This window comes from Gilbertella persicaria (genome assembly GCF_025201335.1).
Source record: "Gilbertella persicaria strain CBS 190.32 chromosome Unknown B0P05scaffold_58, whole genome shotgun sequence".
NCBI classification, from domain to species: Eukaryota; Fungi; Mucoromycota; class Mucoromycetes; order Mucorales; family Choanephoraceae; genus Gilbertella; species Gilbertella persicaria.
Genome location: NW_026252019.1, coordinates 1 through 14,688, shown reverse-complemented (window position 1 = coordinate 14,688; position 14,688 = coordinate 1). Strand labels below are relative to the sequence as shown.

General features: G+C 35.9%; 8 protein-coding genes across 8 annotated transcripts; 3 read left to right on the top strand and 5 right to left on the bottom strand.

Moving 5' to 3' along the window:
* Positions 1-1,161: 1,161 nt before the first annotated feature.
* On the bottom strand, positions 1,162-3,253 carry B0P05DRAFT_600147 (Metallo-dependent phosphatase-like protein). Its single transcript, XM_051583221.1, has 3 exons — positions 2,484-3,253; positions 2,186-2,432; positions 1,162-2,146 (listed from the first exon to the last, which is right to left on the bottom strand). Exons 1-3 carry the CDS (start codon positions 3,057-3,059, stop codon positions 1,620-1,622), a joined length of 1,350 nt encoding a protein of 449 aa, XP_051430413.1. The 5' UTR covers positions 3,060-3,253; the 3' UTR covers positions 1,162-1,619.
* A 39-nt stretch (positions 3,254-3,292) lies between these two features.
* Positions 3,293-6,148, top strand: B0P05DRAFT_560498 (uncharacterized protein). Its single transcript, XM_051580374.1, has 3 exons — positions 3,293-3,986; positions 4,077-5,707; positions 5,755-6,148. The coding sequence occupies exons 1-3, from the start codon at positions 3,598-3,600 to the stop codon at positions 6,099-6,101; spliced, it is 2,367 nt and encodes a 788-aa protein (XP_051430412.1). The 5' UTR covers positions 3,293-3,597; the 3' UTR covers positions 6,102-6,148.
* Positions 6,149-6,792: 644 nt separating this feature from the next.
* Positions 6,793-7,944, top strand: B0P05DRAFT_479289 (uncharacterized protein; the record flags this gene model as incomplete). The annotated part of the gene is made up of 3 exons (XM_051575061.1): positions 6,793-7,149; positions 7,194-7,527; positions 7,640-7,944. The coding sequence occupies 3 exons, from the start codon at positions 6,793-6,795 to the stop codon at positions 7,942-7,944; spliced, it is 996 nt and encodes a 331-aa protein (XP_051430411.1).
* On the bottom strand, positions 7,941-8,922 carry B0P05DRAFT_581702 (uncharacterized protein; the record flags this gene model as incomplete). The annotated part of the gene is made up of 4 exons (XM_051582129.1): positions 7,941-8,426; positions 8,498-8,547; positions 8,592-8,773; positions 8,861-8,922. 4 exons carry the CDS (start codon positions 8,920-8,922, stop codon positions 7,941-7,943), a joined length of 780 nt encoding a protein of 259 aa, XP_051430410.1.
* A 51-nt stretch (positions 8,923-8,973) lies between these two features.
* B0P05DRAFT_479272 (uncharacterized protein) lies at positions 8,974-10,557 on the bottom strand (the record flags this gene model as incomplete). The annotated part of the gene is made up of 5 exons (XM_051575060.1): positions 8,974-9,159; positions 9,204-9,335; positions 9,382-9,490; positions 9,534-9,937; positions 10,135-10,557. 5 exons carry the CDS (start codon positions 10,555-10,557, stop codon positions 8,974-8,976), a joined length of 1,254 nt encoding a protein of 417 aa, XP_051430409.1.
* A 247-nt stretch (positions 10,558-10,804) lies between these two features.
* On the bottom strand, positions 10,805-11,781 carry B0P05DRAFT_581700 (uncharacterized protein; the record flags this gene model as incomplete). Its single annotated transcript, XM_051582128.1, has 4 exons — positions 10,805-10,942; positions 10,988-11,507; positions 11,579-11,667; positions 11,731-11,781. The coding sequence occupies 4 exons, from the start codon at positions 11,779-11,781 to the stop codon at positions 10,805-10,807; spliced, it is 798 nt and encodes a 265-aa protein (XP_051430408.1).
* Positions 11,782-12,302: 521 nt separating this feature from the next.
* On the top strand, positions 12,303-13,106 carry B0P05DRAFT_560486 (uncharacterized protein). Its single transcript, XM_051580373.1, has 5 exons — positions 12,303-12,450; positions 12,492-12,544; positions 12,600-12,664; positions 12,728-12,792; positions 12,851-13,106. The coding sequence occupies exons 2-5, from the start codon at positions 12,532-12,534 to the stop codon at positions 12,918-12,920; spliced, it is 213 nt and encodes a 70-aa protein (XP_051430407.1). The 5' UTR covers positions 12,303-12,450; positions 12,492-12,531; the 3' UTR covers positions 12,921-13,106.
* A 732-nt stretch (positions 13,107-13,838) lies between these two features.
* B0P05DRAFT_560484 (uncharacterized protein) lies at positions 13,839-14,294 on the bottom strand (the record flags this gene model as incomplete). The annotated part of the gene is made up of 1 exon (XM_051580372.1): positions 13,839-14,294. A coding segment is annotated over exon 1 (158 nt), but the record flags the coding sequence as incomplete, so codon positions are not given.
* Positions 14,295-14,688: the final 394 nt, after the last annotated feature.

Sequence of the window (14,688 nt, the reverse complement as noted above, 5' to 3'; positions counted from 1 at the left end):
TTGTAAACAGGTTCGTTGTAGATCATGTCGTATGAAGGAGGAGGAGAAGGCGTCAAAAAGTCGAAATATGCTGAATCAATAAACTGGTAATCAACCACAGGAGCAAAAGTGGAAAACAAGAGTTCATGGCCATGATTGTCGGCAAATGAAAAAGATTCCTGCTTGTTAGGGACCATCATGAAAGAAGGCATATTTTCAATTGTGTAAGGATAATACATTTGAAGAAAAGTAAAAAAACAAAAAAAAAAAATAACAAAATGCACAAAAGGGTTTATATAGAAAAAAACCTGCAAGAAACCCCACACCCCCTTTCCCCCCACCCTTTGCTTTGTTTTTGTTCCATCTCTTTCCTCTGTCTCTCTTTCTTCCCCCTTAATTTTCGCTCTTGGGCTATTATCAGGGGAAATTTATATATAAATTATTCAATACACGCGAATATTCCGGCAAGTACATCGAATTGACCCCCTTTTTTTGTCAGTTTGAATAAAGTTAATTTAGTCACGCATGGTCAAACATGGTGTGCGCGTAAATCGATCAGCTTAAAACACACACACACAGAGAGAAAAAGAAAGAGAGAGAAAACAGAAGAAGGAAGAGGGGGGGGACAGTAGGACAAAGGTGACTATGAACAACAAATAGAAGACTAAATCAAGCAAATCTCGTTCCAATTCAAAAGCATGACGCGAACAAGATAAAAAAAAAAGGAGTTTTTTTTTCTCGCTTTCCCTTTTTATGGAACAGCCCAATTTTAGTCCAACCAATCAAATGGGTTGGAATATCACTTTTCTGTCATTTACATGTAATGTTTAAAGAAAAAAGGGGAAATCTAAAAAAGGAAAATAACTTGTTTGCCTTTCTCCTCCGAAAGTGTTTTGTTCCAGATATTTCAATCTAGTTGTTTGTATACATAACTCAAATAAAAAAAAAAAAGAAACAGACACTCCTTAATTCTAAAGAGTGAAGTAACAATGATTTCATCTTTTATCATGACAAGTAATAACCCCTAAATGCAATAGATATATACTTGCAAATGATGACATAATATGATCCGCATGTCATTCTTTTTTTTTTGTTTTTATAAACCTATATGCAAAGAGAAAATAAAATGAGCGAGATAACATATTTACCTTGGTTTATCAATAATGCAGTAATAATAATAGTAATAATAATAATAATAATAAAATGAACGATGTTCTGTTTTGACTTTTTTAGTCAAAACATAATTAAACCCCCCTTAAATAATAACATGCGTGTAGAGCATTGACGCTATCTTTCTTTCTTTTTCTTCTTTTTCTTTTTCTTTACTTTTACTTTAATTTTTTTTTAAAGAAAAAGTAACATAAAAAGAGAAAAGAATGAACAGAGAGCAAAGAGAAAAAAAGAGTAAAAGAAAAAAAAAAAGAATGAAAAAAAAAAGAGAAGAAAACAAGTGATTTAATATGAAATGTAGATTAAGCTTTTTTGTTCTATTGACTTCCAAGAGCACAAGCAAGTGTGTGCACGGCTTTCTTCCTACTCCGCCCCCACAAACAAACTATACACAGAAGCTCAAAGAACATCGAACAAAATAGAATAAATTTTCTATTTATTTGTTTATTTAGAATGAAATAGAATGAATTTTAAGTTCGCTTTGCTAAGGGGTGGTCCGAAGGTGTAAGCAATTCAAAACTACATAACAATTCTTCATTCACACTCATAATGGCACCAAAGTTATCAAATTCACCACAGTAATTAGGTGCAGAAAATACGGTCACCAATGTATGGTCATTAAAGAACTGATAGCCATCTTCAACAACCATATGTGCTCGACAAACCAAATCTAAATCGAATTTCGCCAAAAATTCATTAATGACTTTTTTACCAAAGCAGTAAGATACGCCACGTTCATTGTCCTCCCAATCCACCGCAATATCGGCTGGATCGGCCCATAACAGATCGTTCAGTAAGCCATAGTCAGGTACATCAGTGGGTCTCTGAATATTTCTTATATCATCCATGCTGTGTAAAGAAGGCGAAAGACCACCATGGACACAGAATATCTTGCTTGCCACTAATGCAGCAATAGGCAACGTATTAAACACATCGACAAAGGTACGCCAACTCTTTGGACTCAGACGACGTTTACATTCATCATAAAATCCATAGACTTCAAATAAGCACATTGTGTTTATCTATCGTAACTTACCTTTAGTTACATTAGCAGATTCATGATTGCCTCTCAAGATAAAGAAATTCTCTGGATATTTAATCTTGTAACACAATAACAACAGAAATGTCTCTAAACTTTGCTTTCCTCGGTCTACATAATCACCCAAGAACAAATAGTTTGAATTTGGAGGAAATCCACCCATTTCAAACAACCGAATCAAGTCTGTATATTGTCCATGTGTATCGCCTACGATCTTGACAGGTGCAGATAATTCTAATAAGGACTACATAGAATAATTCAGTGAGAAAGGGGGATATGCTATATAGACACTTACAGGCTGACTTAGAAATATATCCATAGCCACACGACAGATCGCTGTGACTTCGGACTGCTTTAAACACAATTGCTTTGGTACTTTGGTAGCATAGCCAGCATCTAAAAGCCGACGAATATAATCATCAATATTCGCATTCTGTAGATTGAAACTCGAAATTGAATTCATAGTTAGTTGGTTCATGGAAGATACTGTCAATTGATTTGAATCGACATCAAGGTCCATATTGGCTGCTTTCTTGGGTGGCCAGAAATCAGACTGGGCTAATAGTTTATGCTGTTGAGGGTGTTCTACTTTGCCCATATAAGCATCATTTTGAATAGTGTCCTGTTGATCGTCTTCATTCCGAACAGGGTAGTCAGGATTCAGTTGAGAAAGTGTTGAATGCGTGTTTTGTGTACTCTTTCGATGTTGTGACGAAGTCATGAGGATGGAATTCACAGATTGAGTTGTGTTGGTACTGTTTTCATTGTCTGCATGCGTAACATCTAAACGAGGTGGAGGAGGTAATGAAGTATGTTTCTTTTGTTTGTGTTTATGAAGTTTTTCCTTCTTTTTGGAGATGGAGTTGCCCATGATAAAAATACAAGGAAGAAAAAAAAGAGAGAAAAAAGTGCGGAGATTGGTTGAAAACCCTTTCTGTTGCTTTTATTGTTCATCATGCTTATGCAATCTATGATTAAAGAATAGGTATTTATCCCTTTTATTAAAGAAGTAGTGTTACTTGTCTTATTGAACAATAATTAGGGTGAAGAAGCCTGTATGCTGACTTTTTTTTTTCTTTTGTTTTTTTTTTTTGATAAAAATGCAATTGTTTCCTTTTTCTTTTTTTTAAAAAAAATCCTATTCTTCAGTTTAGATGGTCTTTCCAGGATTAACACAATCTTATAGCCACACTTCATTTCCTTCATTTCAAACTGAATCCTTAAATAACCCAGGTATACGCGTCTTTGAATAACCATCACTAATCCATATAGATTATTGGAAGACAGCGCACTGGACGACATGGTCTCCTGTTCAATACACTATTAACCTATTGCAACTCAATCCTTGTTTAACAAAAAGTCTTGTCACAGACTTTTTTATTCAAGATCTAAAGTCGATTGAGAAGAACATGCGAAAAGAAGATAAATACAAAGCGAGAATCAGGTCAATACGCCAGGCATTCACAGAAGACCAGCGTATGTTTGATCATTTTTGGGCTCAACATAGTGAGAACTTGATGAAGCTGGTGATTGAGAACCAAGTCAGAAAAGCAGCAGAAAAACTACATCTATCCTTAAAGCGATCGTTTGATGATTTTTTCACTCCACAAGCCAAACGAAGATGTATAGAAAACACTGCTCAGCATCAGCAAGAAGCGACTCAGAGCCAACAAGAAGCAACTCAGAAACAACAGCAATTGACTCAGAGACAGCCGCAAGCGATTAAAAAGCAACTACGAGCGATTCAGAAACAACAACAAACGATTCAGCATCAGCAACAAAGCACTGTAGACACAAGGTGAATTTGATCTTCAATCAATAAACGCTATGGTTTACTTATCCTATTTCTTTGGATTCTTCTTTCTTTCTTTCCTTTGCTCAATATTAGGTTACTGCATGGGACAACAGCTGATTCAAAGACTGATCACTCAATTCAACCCAACTTTGCCTTTCCTGGTGAATGCTTTTACAAGATTATTCAAGCAACAGTCAATATGAATCACATATCCAATGATGGTCATACTACAAACCAACTGACTGTTCCCTCCACGTCTGACCAACAAGCATCTTCTACTCCCAATGATCTCGCCACAGTATCTGATCAACAGCCTGTTTCATCATTCGTGACTGAACAGGCTTCTGCTCATCAAGCACCTATTAGGGCTGATCAAAACTCAATCATGATAGACAGATCTACGCCTAGACCTATGATTGCTAGCCAATGTTTAACCGTGACAGTAGCGGACAAAGACAAGAAAGAGAATAAGCAAAAAGAGGAAAAAGAAGCTCCAACTAAAAGTGAAGAAGAGACGGAGGAAGAGGAAGAAATAGAAGTTACATCTCAAACTGAAAAGGAAGTAGAAGAGACAACAGCTCAAACCGAAGAAAACGATATTGTTACTCATCGTGACTTGGGAGAAATGCTCTATCGAATTCAAGAACAAGAAAGTGCTATGCTTCAAACTAAAAAGCAAGAAGAGGCTATGGTTACAATTGAAAGAGAAGAAGGAATGATAACAGAAGAACAAGAGGAAGAGAAAAATACAATTCAAACTGAAAAACAAGAAGAGGAAGTAGAGAAAGAGCAAGAAGAACAAACGACACCTCCTACTGAAAAAGAAGCCGTTTTTCAAAATGAAGAGAAAGAAAAAAGTGTTGTTCAGGTACCTAAAAAACACAAGATTCATCACATCAAATTAGCAGATTCAACCAAGAAGACCAGAACACAGGAAGAAGCACAGAGAAAAGATATTGTTGAAGTAGACATGCTATTTTACAAAGAACGTCGAAGTATAGGCACCATTCTTAAACGATGGGCATTTACAGTCCACACAGCTCTTTATCATCATAAGGAACCTGTATCTGACTTGGCCAAGCGAAATATGGCTATTGCACTTTCTTCTGTGCTTGATCTGGGACAAGGTTATCGAGAACCTGATTCCCATGGCTATTTGTTTGGTTTGGATTGGCCCATGATAAAAAAAGACTTGATGGCCAAATCACCCCTCTCGGTCACAAAAGACGAAGTCAAATTACTCTATGATAAACAATGTCGCAGAAAGAATATCGAGAGTGTATACCATGAAATTCAGTCCAAGACAGCCCGTGAATCAAATCCTTTTGACATTGCGAATCTATGGCGTATCTTGCGACACTGGCTAACCCTGTTGCGACAAAAGGATTCTGTCTTGTCTGGATCAGCTAATATGTCCAACATTGAGTATTTTCATTGTCTATGGTCTACTATCTTTCAACTCTTATTTCCTGCTGCTCAAAAGATTCGACTCAAGATTGGTGATTTAGATCATCATCATCCAAACAATACTGTTTTTAGTTTTAAATTGGCTGTTCAAGTCGAAGGAAAAGAGATCTCATTGGCTGTAGGTGAATGCAGTACAACACATACACCTGTGGAGGACAGACTGATACGAAAAGGCAAAGTAGCGTTGGATGATATGATACAATTAACTGGCTTATCTGAAGATACACGCTGTATGACATGGCTTATCCATATCACAGGTAAATGTATATCTACTTGCATACAATAGCTCACCTCTAGGAAACAGGCCTTTCTTGTACTCTATCTACTATTGAACTATTGGCCAATGGATTGTATGTGCATATACCTCGTTACTCTTTTGTTATTCCTTGTTCATTCAGTGATGTTCGTTTGTTTGGACAGTGTATATCTGATCTAGTCAAAATGCAACATGAACTTAGACTTGCCCTTGATCTGATGTCTCAACCTGTCCATCGTCCTAAACACACTAAATCCCATCGAAGTAGGAAATCAGGATGGATTCGAGATACTTGGTATGCTCCTCAAGGCAATTTGGAATCCCGCATACCAACTTATTTCACAAAGCCACCTCCATTACATCGAAAGATGATGATGGAAGAAGAAGATCCTTAAATAAGAATAATAACAATAATAATAATAAACTTATCATTTTAAACTCCATATTCGTCCTTTCTCTCCTTTTTTTTTTTTTTTTCTCAGATGGGATCTAGCATGTTGCCACTTCATCAACGTAAAGAAAAAGAAACAAGATCATCTCGAAAACTACTTGCATTAGTAGTGGTTGGGTTCATCATCTTGTATTCTTTTTATTCATCTCGCTCTATGGAATACACACCAAGTACACCGTCAGCAGATTACAATGTGAATCCTTTGTCTTGGGCACCTAGTCTATCTGACAGAACAGGCAAAAGTGCTTTCCCTAAAACTTATTTTACACCAGAAGCATTGAAAGAAAACGAATTCAATCCAGTCTCGGCTGTATTGTTACGTGTGACAGATGATGATGAGAGCATTGTCTATACTGTCAAACACTTGTTAAAGTATCCTTTTATTAGTGATATCTATATTCACAACTTGGTCAAGCATAGACCATTAACCAGACAGGTAACATACGTCTCTTTCATATCCCTTTTGCTTATATATATATATTCTCTAGAGTCTTCAACTGGATCCTCAAGTCGATATTCATATTGACATCCTTGAATCGGATGAACATTTAAGCAGTATGGCTCGATTTACAACATGCGCTACTGCTTCTCGTCTTTACTGCTATTTCCAAGATGACACTTACCTCAACATGTACATGGATTCTTTATATACCAACTTTTTACGTTTTCCTACCTTGATTCATGCGAATGCTAAACCCTCTCATTATGAACGTGAATTAAAATGGCGATTTCATCAAGATGCCATTCGACTTCATACAGGTTATGCTGATTTCCGTTATGGTGCCTTTGTACCTCGATGGAAAGTACAGACTTTTTTGACTCAGTTAGGTAAATCAGGCTTGAACAAGGACAGTATTCGACAGGCTGAACATTATTTTGCTATCTGGATGAATCAATATCCTTGGTTATTATGTAATCCACCTTATACAGCCAAAGGAGATAAAGCAACAGATCAAGACATTGCTTATCCTTCCACTTTGGATCACTACACGGTACGTTCTATCTGTCTAGTACTTATTTACTCACTTTCATCAAGTATGATGCCGTGCGTCATCTACAAAGATCGCTCATTCAAGATCAATCAGAAGCACCTCAAGATTACTTTGAAAGAATAGAAGATCAACCCTCTTTAGAGTACAGAGATGTACGTTCTTCTTGTGCTCATGATCGTTGTCTCTTCATGACCAACATGGATCCTTTTGTACGTCCTGAACAAGTCGAGTTTGATTATCAAAACATGACTTCGATAGCTAAACTAGAGGATGCTTATGATGAATATTCTATCATGCCTTCGTTTGTTGAATGGAATGAACATTCGTTCCATAGAGTAGTAGACAATGATCCCAGTTCATGCTGGCATACAATTTATGGTAAGTACACTGTGATATCTAAAGACAGTTCTGATGGATCTTTCTTCTTCTTCTCTCTCTCTCTCTCTCTCTCTCTCTCTCTCTCTCTCTATATATATATATATATATATAGAACCCAAGCAAGGAGATTATTTAGGTTTAATGTTAGTAGGCACAGCCAACACAAAGACATTCGTTATCCATACACCTCAAAAGATCAAACATCCTGAAAGACAGCTCAGTGTCTCTGTACTTCAGAGTGCAAGTACATGGGTGGAATGTAAAATCACAGATCAAACAGTACCTGACACAGATCGCATCACGCTGGGTATCCAATGCCCTGTGCCTTATTTCAGAGCCATCAAGGCTACGTTCATCAAACAACAGATAGAACCCTTTCAGATCTGTGGCTTATCTATGGACTATTTATCTGTCTAACTATGTGTATAAATACTAGCATCTACAGTCCATAAAGGGCTTAGGTGCTTGGGCTGAACATGATCTAAGAAATGTTGTCTCCATTCTTTGATAAAGTTTTCTAAATCAGGCCATGTTTCCTTATTGTCTTTGATGATGCATTGTTGTGTTAATTGTCGTATGGCTTCTTGTCCGTGTTCTATAAAATCAGGGCCTTTAAAATGGTCTTGTAATTCACTGCATTCACGAAGGAGGCAATCAAAATCAGTGGTTGTATCGTCTGGGTGTTCTTCTTGCCAGAATTGAACGACTATGTCTTTAAGAACAGTTTGTCGGTCAAGAGGAATCTTGTCTGAGGATCGTAGCAATGCAGAAGCTGCTTTTTTGGCTTTTTTGTAATGAGGCAATGTGATCCATCCTCTGCCTTCAAGCGAAATACCAAATCGTGCTACACCTTGCTTTTTAAAGGCAGTGGCTTTCTGTTCATACTGATCATGACAATACTTGCATAACAAGAGTAAATCACGACTCTATAGAAACATGTCAAGGACTTGGTATGGTCACATGTACTTACTGATTTGGATTTGACAGCTAAAGGCATCCAATGACGGTACATTTCAGGAACTACAGACATGAGTCACAAGTCAATCAAGGATGTGTCATTTTACCAACATGATGCATGGTCAAATAGGTATTACCACCACAAGCAACACATGTATTTGATCGATCTTGTACCATATAGTCTCCTTGTTGATGTCCATCGCCTTTGGCTTCAAATGTGAGTTGAATAGCGCGTGATTCAGGTAAAAGAACAGCTAAATTCTTTTTCAAGTACCATTGTGCTTTTTTTCTATTGTCAGATCAGTGTGCCATTTTCCCTTTGTGCGTATGTGTTTACTCGTTACAACGAAACATGAGTTTGTGGTGTTTTGAATACACTTTCCAATTCTCATAAATGATGTTGGACTTTTTACTTGGCATCACAACTTGTTTTGGCATGGTCATAAAATAAAACAAGAAAAAAAGAGAGAGAAATAAATATATTTATTGTTAGCATAGTCTTTGTCTTAGATGAACATCCAATGCTTTTCGTTGTCTGCCTAACCATGATGAAGGTGTAGATCGAACAGCAAGATGAGAAGCACCTCTGTCATTACGGCGTACGAGATCATACCAAGCTGAAATAATCAATTGTTGTTCAATCTTGGATTGTTGACGCACATCATGAATTTGTTTCTATAGATCAATAAGTAAGTTGTAAACAACGAGACATAAGTTACCTTTAGCAAGTCTTGTTCTTCTTCTTTTGTACGTGGTGTTCGACTCACAAGTCCTGTAGGTTCATCTGTTGGGCGTACATGAGAGAATCGTTTTGTCATTTCTTGTAATAATTGATGGTAGAGTTTGATCATCTATTTCACGCTTAACATTTTAGAAGCGAGTTGCCTTGTCACTTACATCTCTGACTTTACGTATCTTGCCTTGTGTCTCATTGATTTCTTCTTGAAGGTGAAGAACATGGATTTGTAGGCTTGCGTTTTGTTCTTTAATGACCTCTAAATCATGACTTTACATATTATGAGTATGTCTTATTGATCTGGTTGACTTACTCGCTTAAACCTGGTCTTTCTTCAAACGATTCATTTTCTTGTCTGTTATTGTTGATACCATTCAAATAGTTGGCTTCAACAAGCATACGGTTGATATCATGTAATTGCATTTTAGTGATATCTTCAAGTCGGTTGACTCTGTCTTGAATCTTGGCATGTTCTTTTTCAAAATTCTCTAGACTTGTCTTGTCTTTGGCCACACTACGTGTCCCTTCAGACACAATGGTTTCTAATCGAACAGTACTTTCCTTTAGACTACTGGATTCTTTTTCCAAGTCTAGAATACGTGAACGGAATGCCATGATAGTCTGTGTTTGGTTAAGTAATGAGTCAGGAATACCATTTCGAATCTGTGCAAGTTCTTGTCGCAATCGATTTCTTTCTTGTAATACATCTTCATAATCCTATAAAAGATCAACAACTATCCTGTACACACACACACTTTTTTTTTTTTTACCTTTTGAAGTTGTCCTTGCTCTGGTATCTCTTCTGGTCTATGTTCCATTTCTTTCATTTGTCTCTGTAGTCTTCCAATTGTTAAGCGCCTAATAACAAAAGATGAATACAGTGTATGGATTCCTACAGCTCACAATTCAGTCACATTGGCTTTTTTCATGTTTTCTTCCATGGTATTGCCATCTTCCTGTAGCCCATCTTCTTCAATTACCACACTTGCACGATGGCTGACTACTTTATCCAATGTCTGTCCATCACCCAATTCAAGTTCCTTAATATGTTCTTCTAATAACTGCACTTGTTCCATATTTCGATCCCTTTCTGTCTCTAAATAAGCACAGGTATCAGCCATACGGCTCAATTCATCTTCTAACCGAGACTTTTCTTTCAAGATGTCTCGGTTACTTGATTCTAATTGCTGTACTTGATCTTTATAGGAATCCATCAATGTCTTGAAAGCCAATACTTTACGGTACTCATCTTCCACTTGATGACTACGTTCTAATAGGCTTGAATTCTGATCTTCTAATGCTTTGATTTGTCGTTTGAGATCAGCTGATTCTTCCATTTTACGCTTGTATTTCTCTAATGTAGTTTCCATCTTTTGCATTTTTTCATAAGCATGTCTGTATTCCTCCAACTGGTCTTTAAGTACAGAAGCTTCTTCTGCTTGAATGGTTAATTCTTCTACTTTCTTTCTGAGTTCATTGATGGAAGCCAAATGAGATTCCATCATCATTTCTGTCTCTTGACGTCGATCTTCACTGCGTTCTCTAATGAAAATAGACATCAACCAAAGCCAAATCTACTTTTACTTACAAATCTTGCTTTAAATGTTCAATTTCAGTACGCATGACATAGTCTGCTTTGCCTGTATGATTTGCCTGCATAATGGCTTCATCCATATCATGTAAACGGGTCTTTAAATCTTCTTTTTCAGCCAATAAATCTTCCTAATACACCATTAGTACAATAGACCTATCCATGCTATACCTTACAAATCGTTCTCGAAGTGCATCGTATTCACCTAATAATTGACTATGGGATGTCTCAAACTGTTTCTTTTCCAACAAGATCTTTTCGAATTCAAGTTGATATCGATACGGCATATCCTCCAACTGGAAACTTTTGGTGCTTGAATGGCCTGACAAATAAGACATGCGATTGGACGCATAATCCTGTTCAGTATTGAAATGATGCATGACTTCTTCAATCGAGACCATCAATGCATGTTGACTCTTTTGTGTCAGACTTTGAATCATTTCAATATACCGCTTATTGTTGTCAGACTGAACAGCAATGGCCATTACCAACTGACACATGAGCAAGAGTTCATGCAGGTCGGCATCTTTGGCAATAGCCGTCAAGTTCACACTCGGTAAGAGTTCAGGGTCCTGCCCTACAATATCTTCAAAGTAACGCGTAATGAGCTTGTGAAGTTTCTTTTGATTATTGAACCGAACAACCCAATTAGTCGCTGTTTCTGTTGGTTTAATGGGTTTGAACCATTTGGCATCACTATGGTTATAAGTAACATGCGTATGTTTGATGTTTATGCTTTTTTTTTTTTTTTTTTTTTTTTTTTTTACATGTCTGATAAGATATCAGAAAGAACAACACCATCTGCTAATTCCACAACTGTGTCTATAGGATATGATTTACATTCAAATGTGTTTATCTATGTCATGATGAACACATAAACCCTCATGGAGGTATATATATATATATATAGAAAACATACCCATTCTACAAAGGCATCTTCCATAGCTGCTTCCATTTTTGAAAAAGTCATTAGTGAAAAAAAAAAAAGGTTATTGTTCTCTTTTGTCTTTTCCCCTTTTTTGTAAATTTCGAATTGACTCAGCCAATCAAGCCTTGTTCATTCAAAAATAGTTTTTTTTTTTCTTATTATCCTTTAGACTATCTTTCTATGTTTTTGCTTTATTCTTGTCTTTCTTTATAGTGAATATTGGTTTAAAGGATGCATGGTAAGCTTATACATCTATTTTTTTTTCTTTTTTTTCTTTTCTGCTCAGCCCTATTTCTTTGTACCTTTTTTTGATTTCCGATACACGCTTAAAACCTTTTTCTAAATTATTTGTTTTTCTAGCAAGATGGCATTTGGATTCTTTTCATCACAATATGAAGATCAAGGCACTATGGATGATGGTAAAGTGTATATATCTTTACTTCTTTTTAACCTTGTCTAGGCAACTGGCAATATTTTGGCCTTTCAAAGACACAACGTCTCTATGCATTTGGCATCTCGTAAGTCATCCCGTGTTTCCATATAAGCTAATATAGGATGGATAGATTTGTTGTAGGCGCTGTACTTTCGATCCTTGTAAGTCTTGTTCTAGTATTTAAGAGACTAACACGGACAGGCTACTATTGTGTTGATCTCGAGTGTCCCTGCATTTGCTATTCTTTATAGTCTCGGTAACATTGTTTCTTTATTAAGGTAACTCAAGAAACAAAAATACAAGGCTGACAAAGAATTAGTTTGACATTTATTATTGGTCTCAAGAAGCAATTTAAAACGATGTTTGCACCAGGTAAAAAAAAAAAAAAAAAAAAAAAAAAAAACTTGCCTTTCATATTTTCATCTAGTGCGTTTTTGGGCCACTGTGACTTATTTGAGTTTACTTGTATTGACCATCATTTTATCCATTACGGCAAGTAACAATAATCATTCAGTCAATCACAGTAATTCTCATCCATGATGTATATATACATAGTTGGCCAAATTCTTTCTTTCGTTGATCTTGGTCATCATTCAGTTTAGTGCTTTGGTGTGGTATTCGTAAGTCATGACCAAAAGAAAAAAAAAAAAGATGATGGTTCACTGATCTGTTTGTTAGTGCTAGTTATATCCCTTATGGTCGTGAAATGATTCGACGATTCTTTGGTAGTTGTATTACCTCTATTTAATAGATATTGAAACATGTAGATGTATATGCCCATAAAAAGATACAATATGTGTTTCGTATCACTTTTTTTTTATGTATATCTATTGAAGTGGAACTATTTCTATATGTCTCTGTCTTTATACATACATATACATATATATGTATTCTCTCGTATGAGTCACATGGTCTTATCTCTTTTGGTGTAAATCGAATGTAAAATGAACGGACCAACATATTCACTATGACATGCTATCTAAAATAGACCCAAAAAAGGAAAATTGTTATCTAAAGATAACAATAATAAAAAAAAAGGGGGGGAAGCCTCAGCAGCACATTTTCAGTGCATATCACATAACGGGCAATGAAAAAAGCTTAAAAGTCAAGTAGCATTCCATTTATAGAAATAAGAAAGATAAGGATTCATTATCATTCAAGCGAATGAATCCATCATATATACATGTTTATATCTAAAGGTGATAATCTTATCGATACAGACAAGATAAACTCAATTTTAGCACTAGAGTATGAATGAAGATATATATATATATATATATATATGTGGATGCATTGACACCCTATAGACATCATGACGTACAATGCTTATCGGAAGTGACCGGGTTACACTTTCCATTAACTTGGACTTAACTCTTGTCTTCATATAAGATAATAGAAAGTATATGATTGGCTTGAGATCTATATAAAATAGACAAGTGAAGAATAAAGGTCTATTTTATAGACATACAGTGTTAAACAAAGATATATATATATATATATATACACATACACATATATATCAATCTATAGATAGGCATTGACCAGTTACATGCGATAATGGCATGAGAAACGACAAATTAGGTAATTTAGAGTTTGCCTTGATTCGACCAGCGATCCAGCTATATATATATATATATATATACATACATACAACTAAATGGTGCCTGTCTTACAATAAAAAGAGTTTTCGCGTCATATTATTTTGTTTCTCTCTCTCTTCTTTTTTTTTTTCTCTATATGAAAAACCTATTTTCATCTTCTAGTTATTTTATTTCATGTCATTGAACAACAATAATAAAAAACTTCCTTCTATTATGGATCAATTACTTTCTGATTCACTATTTCCAACTCGACAAGATAACCCAGAACAAGAGAAAAAGGACCCATTAGCCAGTAAAGTATGGCAAATGTATACAAAAGCAAAAGATACATTACCCAATGGTTCTCGTATGGAAAATCTTACTTGGCGAATGATGGCCATGCAACTCACAAAAAAGTCACCAGAAGATACAATGGAAGTTGACCACAAACCACCACCTTGTCAACATCAAAACCTGATTCCATTCACAGTAAAAATTCTAATTCTATCTATCTATATAGCACACTCACTTTTTTTTTTTTTATTATTATATGATAGTCTATGTCAAAAAGTATAGATGTATATGGTCAGAGAAATAACAGTATTACAATACCATCACTGACAGAAGAATCAAAGGACATTGATCCTTATGGTTTAGATGAGCACGACTTTCATCATCTCAGTCAATCTATGCCTGCTCGTTTTATGCAGCCTCATCCAAATGACTTGTTTATATATCAACCCAATAGCCCAGCCAACAATGAAACAACTCCCTCTTTACTTCAACACAATTACCCTACTTCACCTCCACCTTCTTCTTCATCCAGTTCGTTCTATTTTGGCTTAAATACTCAAAAGAATTCATTGCCTGGGTCTCCTATGGACCCTTTAAACACAGGTGCTTCTACACCTACCAACCCCATCATGACCAATGCAG